Source organism: Crocuta crocuta, unplaced genomic scaffold (genome assembly GCF_008692635.1).
Source record: "Crocuta crocuta isolate KB4526 unplaced genomic scaffold, BGI_CrCroc_1.0 scaffold229, whole genome shotgun sequence".
NCBI lineage: Eukaryota > Metazoa > Chordata > Mammalia > Carnivora > Hyaenidae > Crocuta > Crocuta crocuta.
Genome location: NW_027536464.1, coordinates 4350845 through 4372647, shown reverse-complemented (window position 1 = coordinate 4372647; position 21803 = coordinate 4350845). Strand labels below are relative to the sequence as shown.

General features: G+C 45.5%; 1 protein-coding gene across 1 annotated transcript in view; it reads right to left on the bottom strand.

The window, feature by feature from the left end:
• The window catches only part of TTLL4 (tubulin tyrosine ligase like 4), a 32746-nt gene extending 10996 nt beyond the window's left edge, over positions 1–21750 (bottom strand). Inside the window, exons 1-4 of the mRNA XM_077748603.1 lie at positions 21591–21750; positions 4358–5954; positions 3396–3502; positions 2979–3042 (exon numbers count right to left, since the gene is read on the bottom strand). Coding sequence (XP_077604729.1) covers positions 2979–3042; positions 3396–3502; positions 4358–5853 — 1667 coding nt within the window. The 5' untranslated portion in view covers positions 5854–5954; positions 21591–21750. The remainder of the gene's footprint in view (positions 1–2978; positions 3043–3395; positions 3503–4357; positions 5955–21590) is intronic.
• Between the last annotated feature and the right edge of the window lie 53 nt (positions 21751–21803).

The following is a 21803-nucleotide window of genomic DNA, read 5'->3' as shown; positions in this document are numbered from 1 at the left end:
CCTGGCTAAATCTGCAGAGAAGATGCGGAGTTTAAAAAAAAAAAAAAAAGCCCATCCCAAAAAGTTACATGTGGTAATCATCTTATTTTTATGATACTCTTGAAATGAACAAGTTATAGAACAAATTAGTGGTTGCGAAGCATTAAGGAGGAAACAGGCATAAGAGGGAGGAAGGTCTGCTATTAGGGCAACAGGAGGCACTTCTGCAGTGATGGAGGCACTTGTACCTTCACTAAGGTTAATATCTTGGTTGTACTCTATGGTGACAGCTTTGCCAAATATTACCACTGGGGAAAACTGAGCAAAGACTTCAGGGGATCTCTCTGTATTACTTCTTACAACTGCATGTGAATCCATAATTGTCTCAAAATCAAAAGTTTAATTTAAAAAAAAAAAAGACAGATAATCTTTGTTAGCTGCCTCTCAAAAGTACTGGATTTACCATTGTCGAGAGGCCTGGCTTCTGGTCTAGCAGTAAACTATGATGCTACAATAGTTACTTCTCTGGTCCTCAATATTCACATCTAAAAAAAAGAGACTGGAGGGGCACCTGAGTGGCTCAGCAGGTTAAGCATCTGACTTTGGCTCAGGTCATGATCTCAGAGTTCATGGGTTCAAGCCCTGTGTTGGGCTCTGTGCTGACAACTCAGAGCCTAGAGCCTGCTTCGGCTTCCGTGTCCTCCCTTTCTTTCTGCCCCTCTCCTCCTTGCACTGTCTTTCTCTCTCTCTCAAAAATAAACATTAAAGAGAGAGAGAGAAACTGGACTTAATGGCCTCCAGCTCTAAAATTAAGTGGTTCCTGGAGCACCTGAGTGGCTCAGCTGGTTACGTGTCTGACTTTGGCTCGGGTCGTGGTTTGTGGGTCTGTGGTTTTGGCCTGGAGCTCAAAGAAGCTGCTTCCAACTCTGTCTCTCCCGCTCTGTCTGCTTCTCACCCACTTGCAGTCTGCCTCTCTCTCTCTCTCAAAAATAAATAAACATTTTAAAAAAAGTTTTTTTTAAGTGATTCTTGTGGCAGTTGGCTAAGTCAGCTGGGCATCTGACTCTTGATTTCAGCTCAGGTCATGGTCTCGCGGTTCGTGGGATAGGGCCCCACGGTGCACTCTGCACTAACAGTACAAAGCCTCCTTGGGATTCTCTCCTTCTCCTCTCTCTCTGCTCCTCCACCAACTCGTACTCTCTTGCTCTCAGAATAAATAAAAGGACATTTTTAAAAAATTAAATTAAGTGATTCTTAGAATATGAAACAGAAAAGGCAATAAACTAACTATTGCCAGGTAGAGAAACAGAGATAGTGTCTTCAATGACCTTTCTATAATTGTCAACTTAATATATAAATCTCTCACAATTCGGAAATGATTTTAGCAATCCCAAAGTATTTCTGATTTAGTCATCCTGAAAATGCAAAGTGGTTTGCAATTCATCAACCTCTATTTGTTTGAAAATCCATGTTTTAAGGCTTGTATAGGTAAGAAGGTCTGTATATCTTGTAGAAGTTAACCAGTGAACAAATTATGAGCAAACAATTTTTGTGAATTTTATCATATAATTCAGGAAGGTTAGAGAAAGGGCTGTGCATCTGTCTCAAAGTAGGCCTGATGACAAATGGAAAAGGTGGGACTCCAAGTCAATCGCGTTAAATATCCTTCTCTTGGGGCGGCTGGGTGGCTCAGCTGGTTGAGCATCCGACTTCAGCTCAGGTCATGATCTCACAGTTCATGGGTTTGAGCCCCGCATTGGGCTCTGTGCTGACAGCTCAGAGCCTGGAGCCTGTTTTGGATTCTGTGTCTCCCTTTCTCTCTGCCCTTCCTCCACTCATGCTCTGTCTCTCTCAAAATTAAATTAACATTAAAAAAATTTTTTAAGGGGTACCTGGGTGGTTCAGTCAGTTAGGTGGCCAACTTCGGCTCAGGTCAGGATCTCACAGGTTGTGGGCTTGAGCCCCGCAAAGCTTGGGCTCTGTGCTGACAGCTTGGAGCCTGAAGCCTGCTTCAGATTCTGTGTTTCCCTTTCTCTCTGACCCTCCCCTCCTCATGCTGTCTCTCTCTCAGAAATAAGTAAAACATTAAAAAAAATTTTTTTTTTAAAAAGAACACTCTAATGTTTAGTACTTTGGGGAGGGGGGTAGTTCTTTAAAATACTTAATAAAACAATGTAATGAGGCAGGGTTGGAAGTGGTGAGGAGAACAAGGTTATGTTGAAGGTGTTAACTTTCTACCCAGAAAGGTGGCGTACGTGACCCTTTAGCAAGTACTTTGAAGACCTTCAGCACAAGGACTGCCCTCATTTATAATAACTTCCTCACAGTCCTGCACCCTTCCTTTCCCGGACCCCCCATCTCAGTCACGCAGCACCCTCCAACAACCAGTTTTATAAAAGAAAAGCCTACGTGAAGAGACTGACTTTTTGGTTTCCTAGTTAGACGTGGATATTGCTCAGACTCCACCAAGGGCAGTCAATAAAATAACCTAGATTTAAGGTAGAAAATTTTGTCTTTTGGGGGGGGAGAAACAGAGAAAGAGAGAGAGAGAACACGTGTGTATGGGGGGAGGGACAGAGGGAGAGGGAGAATCTTAAGCAGGCTCCACGATCAGCATGGAGACAAACTCAGGGCTCGATCCCACGACCATGAGATCATGACCTGAGCTGAAATCAAGAGTCAGACACTAACTGACTGAGCCACCCAGGTGCTCCAATTTTCTAAGCACTTCTTGAAATCATTTTCTTTTTACTTGCACAATTTCTCAAAATTAAGACCAAACTGTAGCCCAAGAAACATGATACTATTTTGAAGCCCAATAATAAATATGCTTCTGGTCCCTTCCATTGGTCCTTGTTTGAAAACTAAAGTCCTAGATGTAAAACTCAGGTAAAAATGAGTTACAGTTCACAGGGCCATTAATGACGTAGGTGATTCATCCCCTTATAATCTTAAAGAGATAGAAATGAGCCTCTGCCAATGGTCAATACAATACTCACTGAGAGATCATTGCCACCGACTCGCTGGTGGAGACAGCACTGAACGAGGAGCACTCTGAGTCTCCTGGGGGCGAAGAAGAGACAAGTTCCACTAGGAGAGGCTGCTATACGAACTCCCCACGCCCGGCAGCTCTTCCCTGGACATGTTGGCTCAACCTTCCTGCAGAGCCACGAACACCGCCCTGCTGCCCTGCATAGCCTTCTGTGAGCTTGGCAGCAACACAGAGAAAGCAAGGGGATGGGATGGGAGGGCTAGGAAACCAATTCCCCAGAAGCCACTGCCACCCTCAGACCCACGAGGCAAATGATTAGTGTAGGTGATAAACGGAGTCAAGGACCTAGTACCCAACTGTCAGCCCCCTTCCCTTGTGGGTGGTGACCACTTGCCAGTTGGAGGTAAGAGGGTCCCTTACTCACCCTCCTCTTCGTTCTCATCATGGCTGCAGCAGTCTTCCAAACTATCTATTAGCTCTTCTTCTAGATCTTCAGTCTCACCCAGGTCGACCTGGAGGTCTGTAGCTGAACTGTAAGAAAGAATCACGCCCCAGCCCAGTCCGTGAGAGAGGTCACAATTAGATTTTCACTCCTTCATCATCTCCCAGTGTTTCTCTCCACTCACCAACCTGCTGTCTCTTGCTTATTTCTCTTGCCCTCAGAGCTTAGGTCTAGCCACAGTCCCTCAAGCCCACAGCCCCTATGGTGTAGAGAGGTACCCTGTCTCCTGTCTTGTCTGAAGTCCCTCATAGCACATAGTACACAATTCCACATACAAAACACCATCAATGAGTGCCTGGTGATTGACTTCAAAGGTCGCTAGACTTCTAGGAATTCACAACCAGGCCTTGGTGGACCAAGGTTCCAGGGAAGTAACAAGGAGCGAGAGAAGAAGTCAAATGTGTGTATGCCCTAACTCTAAAATGGCTGTCATACCAGGAATGGCAGACAGCCTGATCTGGTTTGGAATTAAGTAGAAAGGTCACAGGCCCCAACACATGATGTTTGATATTATTTCTCCCTGGTTTTAACCTAAAGCAAGCTCTTCCTCTGAAGGACCAGACAGTAAATCTTTTCAGTTTTCTGGGCCATACAGTTTGCTGAAACTACTCACACCTACCGTTGTAACAGGAAAGCAGCCATACACAGCAGTTCATGAATGGGCGAGGCTGTGTTTCAATAAAACTGTATTTATAAAAGCAGACAGCGGGCAAGATTTGGCCCACATACTGGTCTAATTTGCCAACCTCTGCCCTAAAGTGAAAAACAAAATTCTAGGGCAGCCAAAAAATAAAACCATCTTCAGAGACATATGGTCAGTGTCATTAAATTACGGTGTATACATTCTTCTGTTCTAAATCAATCAAATACGTTCTCCAACTTACCTGATATCTCTAGCAGCTGAGTCCAGCTCCCTGGCTTCCTTAGGTCCCTCCGTCCCAGGCTGGTCCAGATGGATGGAAGAGAGACGGGTGGCCACATCGGCTACACCAAGGGGCTGAGGGGAAGGAGGCAGAATGAGAGTCTTGTCTTCTCCAAGCGGTGGGGGGTCCGTCGCAGCCCCACCGGCAGGGCTGTGGCTGAGCGCACCAGCATGTGAGGCGAGGAGGTGAATGCTGATGCGTTTGGTGCAGAAGACTGTGCTGTCCAACTCCAACGTGTCCGGGACTCTAGCGAGGATGCTGCTGTCTGCTCTGGCCTCCTCCTGAGGGGCCGGCTGGCTTACTGGGGGAGCTTCCCACCGCCTGTTCCTGTTGAGCAGGTCACACTGCAAGCTAGGGTTCGTGAAACAAGACTGTTCAAACTGGCAGCCGTGCCTTGGCTTCTTCTCAAAGCCTCTCGCAGTCAACTTCCTCACGGCCTCAGTGAACCGAACCTCCTTAGTCAGAGCCTGAGAAACAAAGTCGGCATCCAGGCCACAGGGATGTGGCTCTGCTCTCGTGGCTAAGTTACTCCGGTTATACTGGGAAGAGGCAACACTGGCGGTGGGTGTGTGTAAGGAGCCGGGGGCAGACAGCGTGCTAGAGGCAGGGGCATCATCTAGGACAGTGCCAGTGCTCTTGAGGACCCTGTGTTCAAAAGGCTGCGGTGCACAGTCTCCAGTGCCACCCGAATGATGCCAGGAGACAAGATGGATCTTGGGTGAGGATACTGGCTTCAGGCCCTCCGTGGCCTGCGATAAAGGCACTTTAGTGCTATTTGGCCGCATGAAGGAGTTGTTATTCAGCATGGGCTTGTAGGAGGACGAGGAGGAGAGTGGAGATGGGATCTTCCCTGAGATGGCAGAGGCCAGGCTCTTCCCCGAAGGGTTTTCCCCAGCCGCTCCCAGTGAGAGGTATGGATCTGTCGATGAGGATGTCACGGGCTGAGCCATGGGGGAGACTGCGTAAGAAGGGGCCTTGTTGGCAGTGAGTCTGACAGGGAGGCTCTTCTGAGGGAGAGAAAAAGGTCTTTTCTCGGGCAGGTTCGAGCGCAAGCAGAAAGACTCCAGTTGCTGGTAGGGTTTGTGCCTGCAGCCAGAGCGGCGGTACAGGAGGGTGCCGCCAAACAGGTCTGGGAGGGTGTGCAGATAGCAGGAGCTGCTGTGGCCTGCAATAACGGCCGTGCGCCCCGAGCTACATAAAGCGCTGGGGCAAAAGAAGTAGGCTGGCTGGGGTGGGACCCCCGAGAGACCTGGGCCCAACCCTGCTGAAAGTGTCCCCACGTGCTTCCTCTCCAGCTTCCAGATTGGCTTCACCTGCTGATGGGCCTGAGCCCAGGCTTTGCCCTCCGAGGGCCTCTCCAGTGGCGGGGTGGGCACTGTGCCTGAGGGGCCACTCTGCTTGAAGCTGTTTCCCTGGCGGAGGCCAATACTGTAGTGCTCTGTTCCTGCTGAGGCCATGAGGGGCCCACCACATCATGGCCACGTGGCCTCACGGCCCAACTCGGAAAAGGTGCCACGCACCTCCAGTAGTAGTGGCTGCATCCTTGAAGTTCGTCAGCCTGAAAGGGAGAGAAGCCACAGGGATGTTATGGTCCCAGGAGGAGAGACACCATGCAACAGAGGCCCCCTCAGTTCTTCCTGGATGCCCAGCCATGGCTGTCACTTAGGACCCTGAAAGAAAAGCGCTAGATTCCCAGGGGGCCTCCAGTGGTCCTCCCGCTACCCTTGATCAAAGCCGGCCACGTCAAGGACGCGGGCTTTAAGACTCCACCAGTGAGTCTGCTCACATGTCTCACTCCCTCAGGGAGCTCTTTCCTCTCTCTCCAAAGCAAAATACATCTGTGTCACCATCCACTTCACTGAGTGGCCTCCTTCCCTCGCCTAACCCTGGCGTGGTTCAGAATAAGGCAAGCCCGGGGGTGGCAGAAAAACCAATATTCAAAATTCTGCCAATATTCAAAATTCTGAAAGATCAAAGGTCACTGAAGAAACAGATTTTACATCTACGAGTCCCTGACCAACTCTCAGTCGCCCTTGGCATGGCCTGCTTTTTTATAGTTAAGTGTGACAAATTGAGATACAAGCAGAGAATTCCCGGGCTGACCTCTGCTGCTTGCTCAGATGCTGAGACAGTGATTTCGTCTCTTCAAGTGTCTTGCCAACTATATAGGCTTAAATCCCATGCCAGGTGTTGGTGGGAAAAAGTAGAAACAAAATGGAACTAGACAACAACATTATTTTTTACTTCAAGTGACCTCATTTCCAGCAGACAGAGTGGGACAGAAGAGTTCAGGGTGTCTAATATGGAGGAAGAAGGAGGAGAGCTTTCTTTATATCAAAGCCCAGGTATCAGTTGGGGTTGATCTTGGAGGGAGGGCTTGTCTCAGATGCTCCCTCACTCAGTGTTTCCCCTAAGGCAAAACCTCTGAACCAGCCAGTAATTCTGAGTTCCAAACAGTTTGTTAAGCATGGTCACTTACTTTCTAAATCAAAGTCACAAAATAATCTCCAGTTTTCACAAATGACAGCATCCAAAGGGGAAAAAATAAGACCCCTTCTATAAGAAGTCATTCATCTGGGATAATTCTGAATGGAATCCTGGCAACCTTCCCGAGGAAGTGTTTTCGCAATGGCTAGAGGGAAAGAATTAGCAGAGAATGTTTTTGCTCAAGCTACTTCTAAAACACAGACTTCAACGGAGAGAGGTCCTTGTATTTCGATGAGACTAATGGCCAAGGAAGATCCACGATTCCTGTCTACATCTATAGGAACTGTTGGTGTTGTCTACCAACAGAAAACCTGCTGAAGTCACATGACATCACCCTCTTTTCCTGCAAAGGCTGACCTATGTGGATTCTTTCTCAAGGAGAGAGAGTACAAAAACCACAACTCATTACTGCCAATATTCAAAATGACAGTGGGCTAAAAACAGCCTAAGTTCTAAAACTAGATTTTGATGTCAGTGACCTCATATTAAGGAGACAGAAAACGGCCCTCCACTGAGTCCAAACTACGGAAATACTGTGCAGGGGACAATCACACAGTGTGCGCTTATGGTAGAGAAGCAGACACAAGGGAAGAGTCAAAGTCTGCCGTGGGCTTTACGAGACCACGCACATGTGTGCGTTGTGTACACTCAGCAGGTTCATGGTCCCAACTCACCAAGTCCTCATGAGTCCCCACGGCTTGCCCTACCAACGTAAGCTGACAGACATGCCCAAGTGACTAGAGAAAAGGGCTGAGACAAAATGTCACTGGTCTGTCAGAAAAATACCCCACTTGTGGCTCCTCGTGGGCATCGCACTATCTCAGACCTTCATGTCTTTGCAAGTGCCACTCCCTAGAGCCTTTTCCTTTTCACCAGACTGAAAAGTAATCAGCTCGAACATCCCCTTCTCCTGGGAGCCTTCCTGGCCTCTCCACTTTGAAAAGGATGGCTCATCTGCACACGTGCCACTGGCACTGTTTCTATTATGCTGAGCTTTAATGAGGCACTGCTCATCTGACTGAGGGCGACAAGCATGTTTTCCTTTAGCTCATGTCCTGTGTAGTGTCTGGAACACAGTTAAGTGCTCGATATTCTGCTGAATGAAGACACCGAAAAAATTCAGTAAATGAAGGGGAACACACTAGCAGTGATGCAGACTAATTTGGGCATCTAACAAATGCCAGGTATTGTGCTAGGCGTTTTACCTCTATTATTTTGTTTAAAATTCTCACAAAAACCTTATATTCAATTTACTGGTGATGAATCTGAAAATCAGAAAAGCTAAGTGGCTCTTCTATAATTAAACCAATAATGAGTGGGGCCTAAATTAGAACTGGAGTTTGTCTGACTCTAAATTCCTCTTAAATAGGAACAAAACACACTTATTCCCTGTCCCCTCAATTATCCTCAATCTTCAGGTTTAAGAGAAAACCCAGGCTGGAAACACTCTCCCACTGTTTATACTGAGTCCCTTCGTGGACGAGGCTTGTAAGCATCTGTGTTCTCCTCAGAACCTGGCCCATCCCACTTTCCCCGTAGCCATGGGTGCGCACTGCACACTACCTCAGGGCTGGGTGAAGGAAGCCCTCCTTCCTCCCTTCTGCACATACCATGCAACGTGTGCCTCTCTGCATTATGTCACATGAATCCTCGGTGCCAGGAATAATGAACGCAAGTGGCCTGGCATCTAGATGACTTGACTTCTAATCCAAATGAGGAAGAAGGAAGCAAAAAACCCACTCCTGCCCTCTTCAGAGGCTGTGGGTGGCCTGCTCCCAGGCAGACGGTGACGCAGGCCAGCTGGGCAAGCGCCAGAGTAGAGTGGATTCTCCTCTCTCTGACTAACAGGATTCCAAATCTCGTATGTCTGCGATGGCTGCTTCCTACTCTTCGTTTCCTCTCGTAGTCCCTGCGATGTGTAGGACGGCAACTTAGAAAAGAGCCACCTGTCTTCGTAAGGAAGCATTATCTGGACCAGGGCCAAACAGACGAGAAGGTGGTTCTGTAAGTCCCTTTCTGGGAAACAGCTCCTTGGCTAGTAAGAGACAGATAACCAGGTTTGGCTAAGAGGACTGTGTCAGGAACTGCCAAGCAAAACTGATCTGGCACGTCAGATAACCTACCCAGAGTAGCTTCAAGAACATGAAGGAAACAGTATCACCCACAACAGTACCACGTACAAATGTTCTGATCTGGTATCATAGTTTTTGGTTCAGTAGTAGTGTCTGGTTTAGACAAAGAAATGATGGTTGCTAAAACCGGCCTTCTTCCTTCTCTTTACAGAGATTATTTATGAAATCAAAGCCCCCTGTGATGGGGAAGTAGAGACCTAGCTAGAAAATTCAGGCAACCTTGGTGCCAGGAACCTCTGACTGTTGGCCTCAGGGTCACCTTTCCCATATGCTGCCCTCAATAGCACTGCCACTCTAGTACCAGGGAATGACCCCATCTGACTATAGGAACGAAGAGTGACAAACTTTAAAAAGTCTTCAAGGGGCGCCTGGGTGGCTCAGTCGGTTACGCAGCCAACCTCGGCTCAGGTCATGATGTTGCAGTTTGTGAGTTCGAGCCCTGTATCCAGCTCTGTGCTGACAGCTCAGAGGCTGGAACGTGTTTCAGATTCTGTGTCTCCCTCTCTCTCTGCCTTCTCCACTCTCTGTCTCTCTCTCAAAAATAAATCAACATTAAAAAAAACAAACAAACCCTCAAAGGCCTAAAATATAAGAAGTAGAGGAAGTGAGAAAATAGTTTCAAAATCTAACCCATTGCAATAGTGGTTTCTGCCACAAAGTCAAAGTCTAGATGGGCAGACAATGTCTGACACCCAGACCCCAGAAAAAAACACACTCAGGCCGTTTTCCCATGAGGTTATAGAACCTGTCCCTTGTAGTATACCCTGGGGTCCTGACACAATGTCTGGGAGACCCTCCCCCCACCCCTATCTCCCTCAAATTTCTAAGCGCGCTGTGATGATACACACTGGTGTGTCTATGTGTGTGTGCCTTTAGAATCCCATCTCTCTGGAAACACTATACGATGAGACATCAAAGGCAAGAACAAGAAGGAAAGGTATTTATACATGTAGGAAGCCCCACAAAAGCTACTGATGGAAGCCTTGTTTCAAAACCATCCAACGGGTGGCATCTGGGGGGCTCAGTCAGTTAAGCGTCCCATTCTTGCTTTCAGCTCAGGTCATGATCTCACAGTTCCTGAGACGGAGCACTTGAGGGAGGGACACATGAGCCCCACTTGGGCACATGAGCATTGCTCTTGTGAACATGTGCTCTCTCTCAAAATAAATAAACATTAAAAAAAAGTGTCTGTTTCTACAATACCAACAACAACACACAAGACCACCCAACCCGAGCAAATCTAAACTTAATTGCTGATTATATAAGTTAAAAGGATTCACAAGTTCCATTATTTTCATTCAATTTACATACACATTTTAGCCACATATATCCACTAGTGTAAGAAAAGCAAGACATTCATACTTACTCTTTCTCAAGGGTCCACCATCAGGTGACCCTCCAATCAAGAGCTTGTGAGGAACTTACTTTAGGAACCAATAAAGTGACCTCATCTAGAAAAAAGTATTTTGAACAATCTAACACATTTCACAGAGCTGCTAATCTTACACCTTTCTTGCTCCTCCGTATTATCCCTGGGGAATGGGAGACCTTAAGGGGTGAACCTGGGATACAAACCCTATGCTATTGCCCGAGGCGCTCAAGTTTTAGAAGCACACAAGCCTGTTTCTGATTAAGTTTCTCAGCCAAGGTCCAAACAGGAAAATGCCCAGCTGAAAAGAAAGGTTAGTTCAGGGCAGAGCAGCCGAGGAGTGAGTTCTTGGGAAGAAAAGCTCCTCTGAAACAGCTCTCAGGACATTTAAATATGTTTATGCAGAAATAAAGGTCTGGAAGAACATACACTAAACTATCATGGCAGATATCTCGGGGAGAAGGGTAGGATGAAGGATGGGGCAGGGGAGGGAATGGGAGAGGGACACTGTTCCAGTTTACTTCACAGGCATCTGTATTGTTTCATCTTTCAAAACAAAACACCACCAACCAACCACACCTTACTTGTGTGGAGTTCTCCAATCGTCTCCAGGGCACTCTGATCCCTCACAGACCCGCTGGGCCAGCAGTTACCACCCCTTCCTAACTCCCGTCAAACAGAGCTCCAATGAATACTGAATTCATTCAGGGCTGAAACCACACAGCTGGGATGTCTGCAAAAAGACAAGAGAGGAAGTACCATAACCCCCACTGGGTGGCAGTGAGATCAAATTAGAAAATTCACATAAAGCACAGTCCACACTAAACTTTCAAAGGGCGGGTGGCAGTTATCATGCTCATTATTACTGGCACCAAATGCTCTAACCTTCTTCCCTCAGCTCTTTTCTCAAGTATCAATGAAGGGGAGGGGCGGGTGGAAGGGGGAGACACACATGGAGAGGGCAGCAAGTATTCTGTTGCAAAATTTCAGCTAGTACAAATAATGATCTTTTACAGAAAGACAGAGTAGTGTGGTCATTTGGAAACTTCTGTGCGATCTATTACATTACTGGTAACTAGGTTTTCACCTGTAGGTATGACTTGGCACTAAAAAACAACTGAAAATTGCCTTGGATGGGGGGGTGGGGGATGCCTGGGTAGCTCAGCCTGTTAAGCTCTGACTCATGATTTTGGCTCAGATCATGACCTCATAGTTGATGAATTTGACCTATGTCAGACTCCACACTCACAGTGTAGAGCCTGTTTGGGATTCTCTCTCTTCCCTCTCTTTCTCAAAATAAATAAATAAACTTAAAAAAAAAATGCTTTGGGATACCCTTACAGTTTTTATATAACTAGATGACTGGGATTTCTGAAAACACTGGGTGAAGAGTTAAAAAGTGATTGTTACTTAGTACCCAGACCCTGATCACTACACACCATTTGTCAATAGAAAGAACCAAGAAACTAGAGCTACTTGGAAAACAGCTGGGGCAGAAAAAGCATCAGATGAGCCCAGACTATCTTTTATGCTGCAAAAACGAAGGAAATACTCAAAGTTTGATAGAGACATATCATAAAATCACAAAAACAGCTCACATCACACTAGTTAAACACTAGATGCTTTCCCTCTAAAATTGAGAATAAGACAAGGATGCCTACTTTCCTCGTTTCTATTCAACAGTGCACTAGAAGTGCTAACCAGTGTAAAAAGGCAAGAAAAAGAAATTAAATGCATGCAGATTGTAAAGGAAGAAATAAAACCATACTTATTTGCAGGGGACATAGTCTTGTACATTGAAAATCCTAAGAAATCTACAAAAAAAAACTACTAAATAAGCAAATTTAGTAAGATAACAGGATATAAGATCAAATACAAAAATTGATTTACTTCTATATACTAAGTAAAAATGAAATGAAAGAAACACATCCATTCACAATAGCATTAGAAAAAATAAAATACTTAAGAATAAACTTAACAAGAGGTGCCTGGGTGGCTCACTCGGTTAAGTGTCTAATTCCTGATTTCAGCTCAGGTAAGGATCTCAGTCGTGAGATCCAGCCCCACATTGTGCTCCATGCTGAACGTGGAGCATGCTTGGTATTCACTCTCCCTCTGTCTCTGCCCTTCCCCAAGTCGTGTGTGCATATGCATGCGCTATCTCAAAATAAATGAATATTTTAAAAAAATAACAGGGGTGCCTGGGTGGCTGAGTCGGTTGAGCATCTGACTTTGGCCCAGGTCATAATTTCATGGTTCATGGGTTCAAGCCCCACGTTGGGCTCTGTGCTGACAGCTAGCTCAGAGCCTGGAGCTTGTCTTCGGATTGTGTATCTCCCTCTCTGACCCTCCCCTGCTTGTGCTCTCTCTCTCTGACTCTCAAAAATAAATAAAAAACATTAAAAAAAAAGAATAAACTTGGGGGACCTGGGTGGCTCAGTCGGTTAAGGGTCCGACTTCAGCTCAGGTCCTGAGCTCACAGTTCATGAGCTCAAGCCCCATGTCGGGCTCTGTGCTGACAGCTCAGAGCCTGGAGCCTGCTTTGGATTCTGTGTCTCCTCCTTTTTCTGCCTCTCGCTCTGTCTCCCTCTCAAAAAAAAACATTAAAAAAAATTTTTTTTAAGAATAAACTTAACAAAAGAAGTACGTTGAAAACTACAAAACACTGTGAAAAGAAATTTAAAACTTAAATAAATGGAGGCATATTAACATGTTCATGAACTAGAAGACACAATATTGTTAAGAGGGTAATTCTTCCCAAACTGATTTGTGGAGTAAATGCAATTCCTATCAAATTCCCAGCAGGCTTTCCTGGAGAAATTGACAAGTTGATCCTAAAATTTATATGGAAATGAAAAAGATCTAGGACAGCCAAAAACAAATAAAAGAAAAAAAAAAACCAACCAAAGTTGAACTTACACAACCTGATTTAGAAACTTAGTATAAAGCTACAGTAATCAAGGCAATGTAGTATTGGCATAATAGACATATAGATCGATGGAACCAAACAGAGTCTAGAAATAAATCCTTACATTTATGGTCAATTAATTTTCAATAAAGTTGTCTATGCAACTTAATAAGGAAAAGGATAATCTTTAACAAATGAAAACGGAACAGGGGGGTATCCATGTACAAAAAATGAACTCAGACTCTTATCTTAGACCATAAATTGACTCAAAATGGATCAGAGAGCTAAATATAAGAACTAAAATATAAAACTTCTGGAAGAAAACATAGGAGAAAGTGTTTATGACTTTGGGCAAGGCAAAGATTTATTAGGTATGATATAAAAACCATGGCTGAAAAGTTTTAAAAGAAAATGTGGCAACAATTCAGCTGTTAGCTGCATTATATGACAATTAAGAAGTTAGAAAGGGGCACCTGGGTGGCTCAGTCGGTTAAGTGTCCAACTCTTAGTTTTGGCTCAGGTCATGATCTCACAGTTCCTAAGATTGAGACCCATGTTGGGCTGTGTGCTGACACCATGGAGCCTGCTTGGGATTCTCTGTCTCTCTCAAAATAAATAAATAAACTTAAAAAAAAAAAAAGGTTATTACTACTTAAAGGGAAGCTTGGTTGTCCTCAGACCAAGAGTCAGGTAGCACACGGTCAACTTCAATTCTTGTTTAAATTAGACTGGCAGGAATGGATTTTATCAGTGAATGATTCCAGCCAATGAAGTAAAGCTCACTCCTTGCTCCCTTCCCTGAAGCAGGCTTGACTGAGGCTCCATTACTAAGGGGCAAGAACTGAGGTCACATACTTTAAAGAAGGGCCTCCCCAGTATACAAGTCTTTTCTGTGCAGCCACTGGGAGCCACCTTACTATGCACTTGTCACCCAGTATAATCCGCTCTAGCCTGCCAACTCTGGCTTAAGGGGAGTAAGAGGAAGAAGGCGAACACCAGAACCTGGCAGATGAAGTTCAACAGCACTTTCTCTGGGTCCCATAAACACACCATGTGGGGGGAGGTCTCTGATTTTTAGGGGAGAAATGCTGTTTATACCTGATTCTAAGCGAAAATCTCACTGCACAACAAAACACAAGGCCTTGTCCTGACTTCGACTGAAAAGCAGCTGCTGCCAGCACCCGTTGAGAAACAAGAACCTAGAGGCTGAGATAAGGGCCGGCTAGGGTCCAGGGACCACAGGAACAACATGGGAAGCTTAAGGGTTTTTTTCCATGACCACTGTTATTCAAGAAGAGAACGTGTTTTGTTAATCTTGAAATTAGATGGGAATGTCAGATTTTAGTGAAGTCATGCTGAGGACAAAGGGAGCAGGGCTGAGATAAGAACGCATCAACCAGGGGCACCTGGGTGGCTCGGTCGATTAAGCATTCGACTTCGGCTCAGGTCAGGGTCTTGCGGTTTGTGTGTTCCAGCCTGGCATCTGTGCTGACAGCTCAGAGCCTGGAGCCTGCTTCGATTCTGTGTCTCTCTCTCTCTCTCTGCCCCTCCCCTGATCACACTCTCTCTTGCTCTTTTAAAAACATTAAAAAATTAAAAAAAAAAAAGGAGGATNTCTCTCTCTCTCTCTCTGCCCCTCCCCTGATCACACTCTGTCTCTCTTGCTCTTTTAAAAACATTAAAAAATTAAAAAAAAAAAAAGGAGGATAAAGAAATGCAAAACATTCTTAAAGATAAACATAATGGCATCAAATACCCCGTTCTTTGTTTACAGAGCTAGCTTAGCCCAATACCTACCCCCTCGGCCCACCCACCTCACCAAGCACAGGGCTCTTGCGGTGGATTCCTGACTGCCATCCTGGGCCGCAGCCTCTGGCCTTCTAGCGCATGCACTATCAGGAAGCACACCAACCTGCTTTGCCATCTTTATCTGGCATTCACAAACTACTTATCTCAGTCTGCCTTCCGTGCTTTGAGAAGCAATTCTGCCTCAAGTTTCCTCCTTAGGTTAGAGTGAATGATAAGCAACCTATGCTAGAACATCTACGGCTGTTGTTTCAAACCATCAAGTCTCCGGAGGCCAGGTCCAGACCCACTTGGACAGGCATCCACTTCTAAGAAAAGCAATTATTCATTACCCAGCGATCAAATCACTCTTCTATGTTACAAGAGTGTGTGTGGCCCTGCAGTTTCCGTTTCCTCCTCCACCTAGGTTGTCCCTCACGGTCACCAAGGGAACTCAGGATGTCAGAAATGATTCAGAGCCTACAATTCGAGAGCTCTGTAATGAGACTGCTTTAATCGCTCAGTAGTTACGTTAAGACGATAGAAGTGACTTACCTGGAACCAAGCTGAATGGGGAGAACTATAAGGATCAGACTCATTTTCTCATGAAATAAATCCCAAGCTATGTCTCCCTCAAAAAAGGTGGAGGAGCAATGAACTTCTTGAAGGCCTCCTGAGAAAGGAAGGTCAATACCGCAGCCCCATGAGAAGGGAGGGTCAGTACCACAAGTTAAGACAGAGAGCTTTTATAGAACACGGTTCAGTAATGCAAAAGGTATTGGCAAACCTGAGAGAAAATTCTAGCTCAGAGTACCTAGAGCTGAGGGAGGTAAGTCTACAAATCACTGAAAAGTGAAAACTGCTGGAGGCTTAACATATTTAGGTGACTAGCTCTCCTAAAGCCTTGGCTTTTATCACCAGAAAGGAACCTCTTTCCTCCTCCTGAGGGTGGACAGTGGTCGTCAGGGGACAGTCCACAGGTTCTGCTGGTGAAACTAAGATGTGATTCGCCTTTTTAACTGTGCTGGCCCTTTCCACTGATGGTACAAATGCAATGGTGGGGCAAACGTTGGGTGCCTGAGCAAGAACTGAGACAATGGCCCACCAGGTTCGGTCCTTCACCACCACACGCCTCCTCACCACACCGTGAAAGAATGCCGGCTTTACCCAAGAATGTCCTTGATGACAGAGTAAAACTTCTATTAAATCTCAATTCTGGAGGGCATCTTTTTAATATTCTGTGTGACAAAATGAGAAGTACATACAAAACACTCGTGTGGCATACAGACGGCTGCCTCTAAGGAAAGCACTGCGCGTCTGAATTGCAACAGTTTTCTGTGGAACATCACGTTCACTTGAAAGAACGAATGACACAAAAGTGATGGGTTATTCAGACTCTGGCATTTGGCAAACATTTTCTAGAAAATAAAACAAAGTGAGTCTGGCAATTCAAGAAAAACAACTGACGGTATTTGTTGCCAATGATGAAATTTGAGCTTCCAAGAGAAAATTAGAATTTTGGCAAAACTATATCTGCCCCCATGAGCTTGACAGCTTCCCAACACTTAACCCTTTTCTTGATGAGAGTGCGGTGATGATATGATTTTTCTGATACCGTTAATAAAATGTGGCAACATTTGGAAGAGTCACACAGCTCAGTGAAACCAGTATTTTCCAGCTACCTATCATACAATGCTACAGAATCCCGTCTGGGTCAAAGACTCAGTCAAAATGAGAGACAGAGCAATGGATTTTAATGTAACAAAGTATGAAAGGCTCACTGATTGTAATAACCGTCACAAAACCATCCCTTGTTAACCCGTAATACCAAAGAAGAATATCCACAATTATCTGAAAAGGCTGTTAAAAATACTCGTCCACCTAAATGTCTGTGTGAGGTTGGGTTTTCTTAATATTTCAACCAAAACAACAAATCACAGCTGACTGAACACAGAGAGATGAAAATCCAGCTGTCTTCTATTAAGCCAGACATTAAAGAGATTTGAAAAAATGTCACTCTTCTACTAATCTTTTTGAAACAATATCACTTTTCATTTTAAAAATTCTACTTGTGTTAATTATAACGGCTTTCCATTTTTAAGTGAATTAATACATATTCCAATTTCTAATATGGTAAAATCAAGACTATGTATCCCACGTTAAAAAATATATTGAAGTGGGGCACCTGGGTGGCTCAGTCGGTTAAGCGTCCAACTTTCGCTTAGGTCATGATCTCGCAGTTCGTGGGTTCGAACCCCATGTTGGGCTCTGTGCTGACTGCCAGCTCAGAGCCTGGAGCCTGTTTCAGAGTCTGCGACTCCCTCTCTCTATGACCCTCCCCTGCTCATGCTGTCTCTCTCTCTCTCTTAGAAATAAAAAAAAACATTAAAAAAAATATATATTGAAGATCCTGAAGAGTTTTTAAAGGGTATAAAGAAGTCGTAAGAGCACCAAGTCTGAGCATTCTAGTCTAGAATACCACTGTCTGTCCAGAATAACCATGAGGGCTCCCAAGAAAAAAGTACTTTGGGGTGCCTGGGTGGCTCTGTAGGTTAAGTGTCTGACTTCAGCTGAGGTCATGATCCCACAGCTGTGTGTTCAAGCCCCACATTGGGCTCTGTGCTGACAGCTTGGAACCTGGAGCCTGCTTTGGATTCTGTGTCTCCCTCTCTCTCTGCCTCTCCCCTGCTCACACTCTGTCTCTCTCAAAAATGAGCCTAAGTGTCCATCAACTGATGAATGGATCAAGAAGATGTGGTTTATCTATACAAAGGAATACTACATGGCAATGAGAAAGAATGAAATCTGGCCATGTGTAGCAACATGGATGGACCTTGAGGGTGTTATGCTGAGCGAAATAAGTCAGGCAGAGAAGGACAAATACCATATGTTTGCACATATAGGTGGATTAGGAGGAACTTAATGGAGGACCATGGAGGGGAAGAAGGGGAAAAATAGTGGGGGAGAGGGAGGGAGACAAACCATGAGAGAGTCTTGAATGCTGAGAACTGAGGGCTGATGAGGGTTGGGGGGAGGGGAAGGGGGGTGATGGGCATGGAGGAGGGTACTTGTGGGGATAAGCACTGGGTGTTATATGAAAACCAACTTGACAATAAACTATTTAAAAATAAATATTTAAAAATGTTTATATTAAAAAAAAAAGACAAAGTTCTTTGTATTTCAGGGCCTAAGAGAAATTAGCACTCTCTATATTTGTACCAAAATGCCTGGTCTGGTTTCCCAGTTCTGCCAGGGGAGAGGGTAAGAAGTTTGGAGCATTTAAGAAAATTTTTCTCTGGATTTCACTGACAGATCAAAGCGTCTGATCCCATGCTAAAAATCTAGAGAGTCTATAATCACACAATTCCAAGGTCACACAAGGAATCTAGTGAAGAAGATAACCTCAACTCCAGATCATGAGTATCAGATCCTGAAGTTAAGGTTTCATCCAGATACAGTTTTTCAGCATGTGACTTCTCTTTTACACACTCATTTTTGTATCTGGTTACAAATTCTCTGCCTCTTTCTTCTGCCCACTCCCCTTTTCCTCTACCCACTCCCTCAACGATGGTATTCCCATGGGTTCAGTCTTCTCATTTCGTCTGGCACATGGTAAGTGCTCAATAAACTCTCCCAGAGGAACCTCTTCCACCCCATGACCTCAGCACCAACTCCATTCTCAACTTTCTATCATCACCAAGACCTGTCTAGAGCTCCAGACCTATGGGATAACCTTCTGGTCCTTTCTACCTTGATGTATGGCAGGAACCTCAACTCGACATGTCCAAAGTAAACCCCTCTATCTTTCTCCTCGAAGGAGTCCTACGTCCTAATAGTTTCTCCTGCATCACCATCCACCTGGTCACTAAAGTCGGAACCTAGGACCATTCCAGATTGCTCCCTGTCCCACTCTCTATATACCTATTTGCCACCAGGCCTTATCTGCTCTACCATCTTTAACATCTCTCTAAACCCTCTCCATTTCCACTGCAACCAACATAAAGCCTTCATCATCTCTAGCCTGGTTCTATAGTTTTCTCCCTGGCTCTCTGCCTCCAGCCTAAAACTCTCCCTATTCAACAGACACACTAACGACAATCTCAAAGACAAATCTAATGTTATCTTTTAATCATCTTTCCTTGGTTTTCTTGCAGGAAACACTTGAAATGGTTTTACTCATGTATCCCCAAAAGAATTTAAATCACATATCCCTTGCACATCTTAAAGTTTAATTCTAGGGGCACCTGGGTGGCTCAGTCAGTTAAACGTCCGACTTCGGCTCAGATCATGATCTCACAGTTCGTGAGTGCGAGCTCCACGTGGGGCTCTGTACTGACAGCTCAGAGCCTAGAGCCTGGTTTGGATTCTGTGTCTCCCTCTCCCTGTCTGCCCTCCCCTGCTTGTGCTCTGTCTCTCTCAAAAATACATAAATGTAACATTTTAAAAATAAATACAGTTTAATTCTAAAATTTTTCATCACAAGTTTAAACAAGCTTATTCTTTCATGAAAAGGAGGTAGAGGGGAGCCTGGGTGGGTCAGCAGGTTAGCCATCCAACTCTTGGCATAGCCTCACAGTTCATGGAATCGAGCGGGGTCCGTTGGGCTCTGTGCTGACAGGGAAAAGCCTGCTTGGGATTCTCTCTCTCAAAATAAATAAATAAATAAATAAATAAATAAATAAATAAATAAATAAGAGGCAGAAACTACTAAACGTTGTATAAAAAGAACGAAGTTACCCGTAATTGGAATAAACGTTTCATGATTTGATAAAATAAGTTTTAACTCTCTTACTGAGTGAATCACACTTAAATTAAAAGAAATCTCTTTAAAAGTTTTTATGCAAGTTTTATCTATAGCTTGAAAAAACCCATGGTCCCAAGAAACATTCTAATCACATTCAACTGTTGGGTTCTTCCGGATTCAGAATATCCCAACCAGGACCAAACTTCACCCTAACACCAATGTGTTATTAGGGGAAGAGAGGAAGTCTTCTGGGTTTTCAAGGTAATTTAATCACCAAAGGAGACTTTCCTGAAATCAGTATTTCCAAATCCTCTGTTTGGGCAACGTGAGGTTTTTACACTTAGGATAATACAGGGAAGTGTGGAGGATATGACACCCCCCAGCCCTGCCTTTTCTTGTAAATCAGTTTCAGGAGAGTTCATTTGGAAGCTGAGCATCTGGAAATGGATCCTCCTAAAGCTATATACGCAGGTGTATCCCTTGAAGTCTTGGGCCCCAATGACCCTGCTTGAAAAACCACTGCTCTTGATACTGTTTCCTTTAACAAAACATCCACAGCCCTTTGACTATCTAACCTTTATTAAATTTGCCTTTTCCTATTTGGCTACCTCCAAATGCACCTCAGGCCTGTCAAACTGCTTCCAGTCCTCTTTTTAGGTCTTGCTGTATTTTCTCTAAAGCTATTCTGTATCTGGAATGTGTTCTCACTTCTTTATTCCCAGAAAACACTTGATAACTTTTTAAGGTTCCATTCCACCCATCAATAAGCAGCTGGATGCTTTCTGGGCACCAAGGGGGTGGGTTTTATGCAAGCAGTGTCTCAGTATTTGCTGCAAGACAGGAAGGCTGGAGGAAACACTGTCCCAAAGGGTCCCCCAGCTACTTGTTGGTCAGCTAAATCAACAGATGATGAAGTTGAGGAAGATGTGATCTGGAGTATCTGAGGGAGCAAGGATTACTCAATAAAGAAGAAAGGATTAAAACATTGCCTAGATCCAGAAAGAGAATGTGAAGACCAGGGAAGGGGGACAATGTAATTTTCCAAGTAAGTCTGGGCTAAATATCTTTCTAATGTTCTATCGGAACACACACCACACAGTATGGCAAACGCTAGTTTACTTGATTAAAATCTCTAGACTACAAGCTCCGCGAAGCCATGCCTGCCTTGTTCGCCACGATTCCTCCCCAGCGCCTTTCACAGCCTCTGGCTCATTACATACTTGTCGCTATTGGTACAAGATTGTTGAATGAATGATTTTAAATAAAGGGATGGATAAATTAAGAGTTAAATCTACGGGATCTCAAATCCTATTTGGAACCCTACAGTTTAGGAACAGTATCTCTCTACACCTACTGAAGGTGGGGAACTAAAAAAGTGGATATCCATATTCAATTCCCCTACGAAGCCGGAGAGGGGCTTGGGCTCACACAGGCGAGGAGAATTTAAACCGCAGCGCGGCGGGAAAGAGGCACGGAGGCCCAGGGTGAGGGGATGCTGAGGGTTCGGGCGCCCAGAGGCGGGGCGGACTAAGTTCAAGGGGCGTGGCGGAGGGGGGAGCAGGGTCCAGAGGACGCGCGAAGAGCCGGCGAGGTGGAAGGCCACAGCCCCCTCGCCCACCTAGAGATGGAGAGCTGGCGGGCAGGAAGAGGGGCTGGGACGGGAGCCTCCAGGGGGCTGGGGACGCGCGCGAAAGGACTGGGTACAGAGGGAGGGGCGGGAGAGTCGGGGCGGCGGCGGGTCGTTCCCCCGGCCTCCCCACCACACTCACCTAGCGGACCCAGCTTCGTCCCGGCTCGGCTCCTGCTCCGCGCTGCTCCCTCCCTCGGCCTGCTGGGGCGAGCGGGCGGCCTCAGACGCCCCTAGCAACCACACACCGCCACGCGACCCGCGCTCCCAGCCGCCGGCGCCGCTGCCGCCTGCCACGCACTGCGCGCGCCCCCAGCGGACGGACGGAGGGCCTGGAAGGGACGATCTCGGCAGG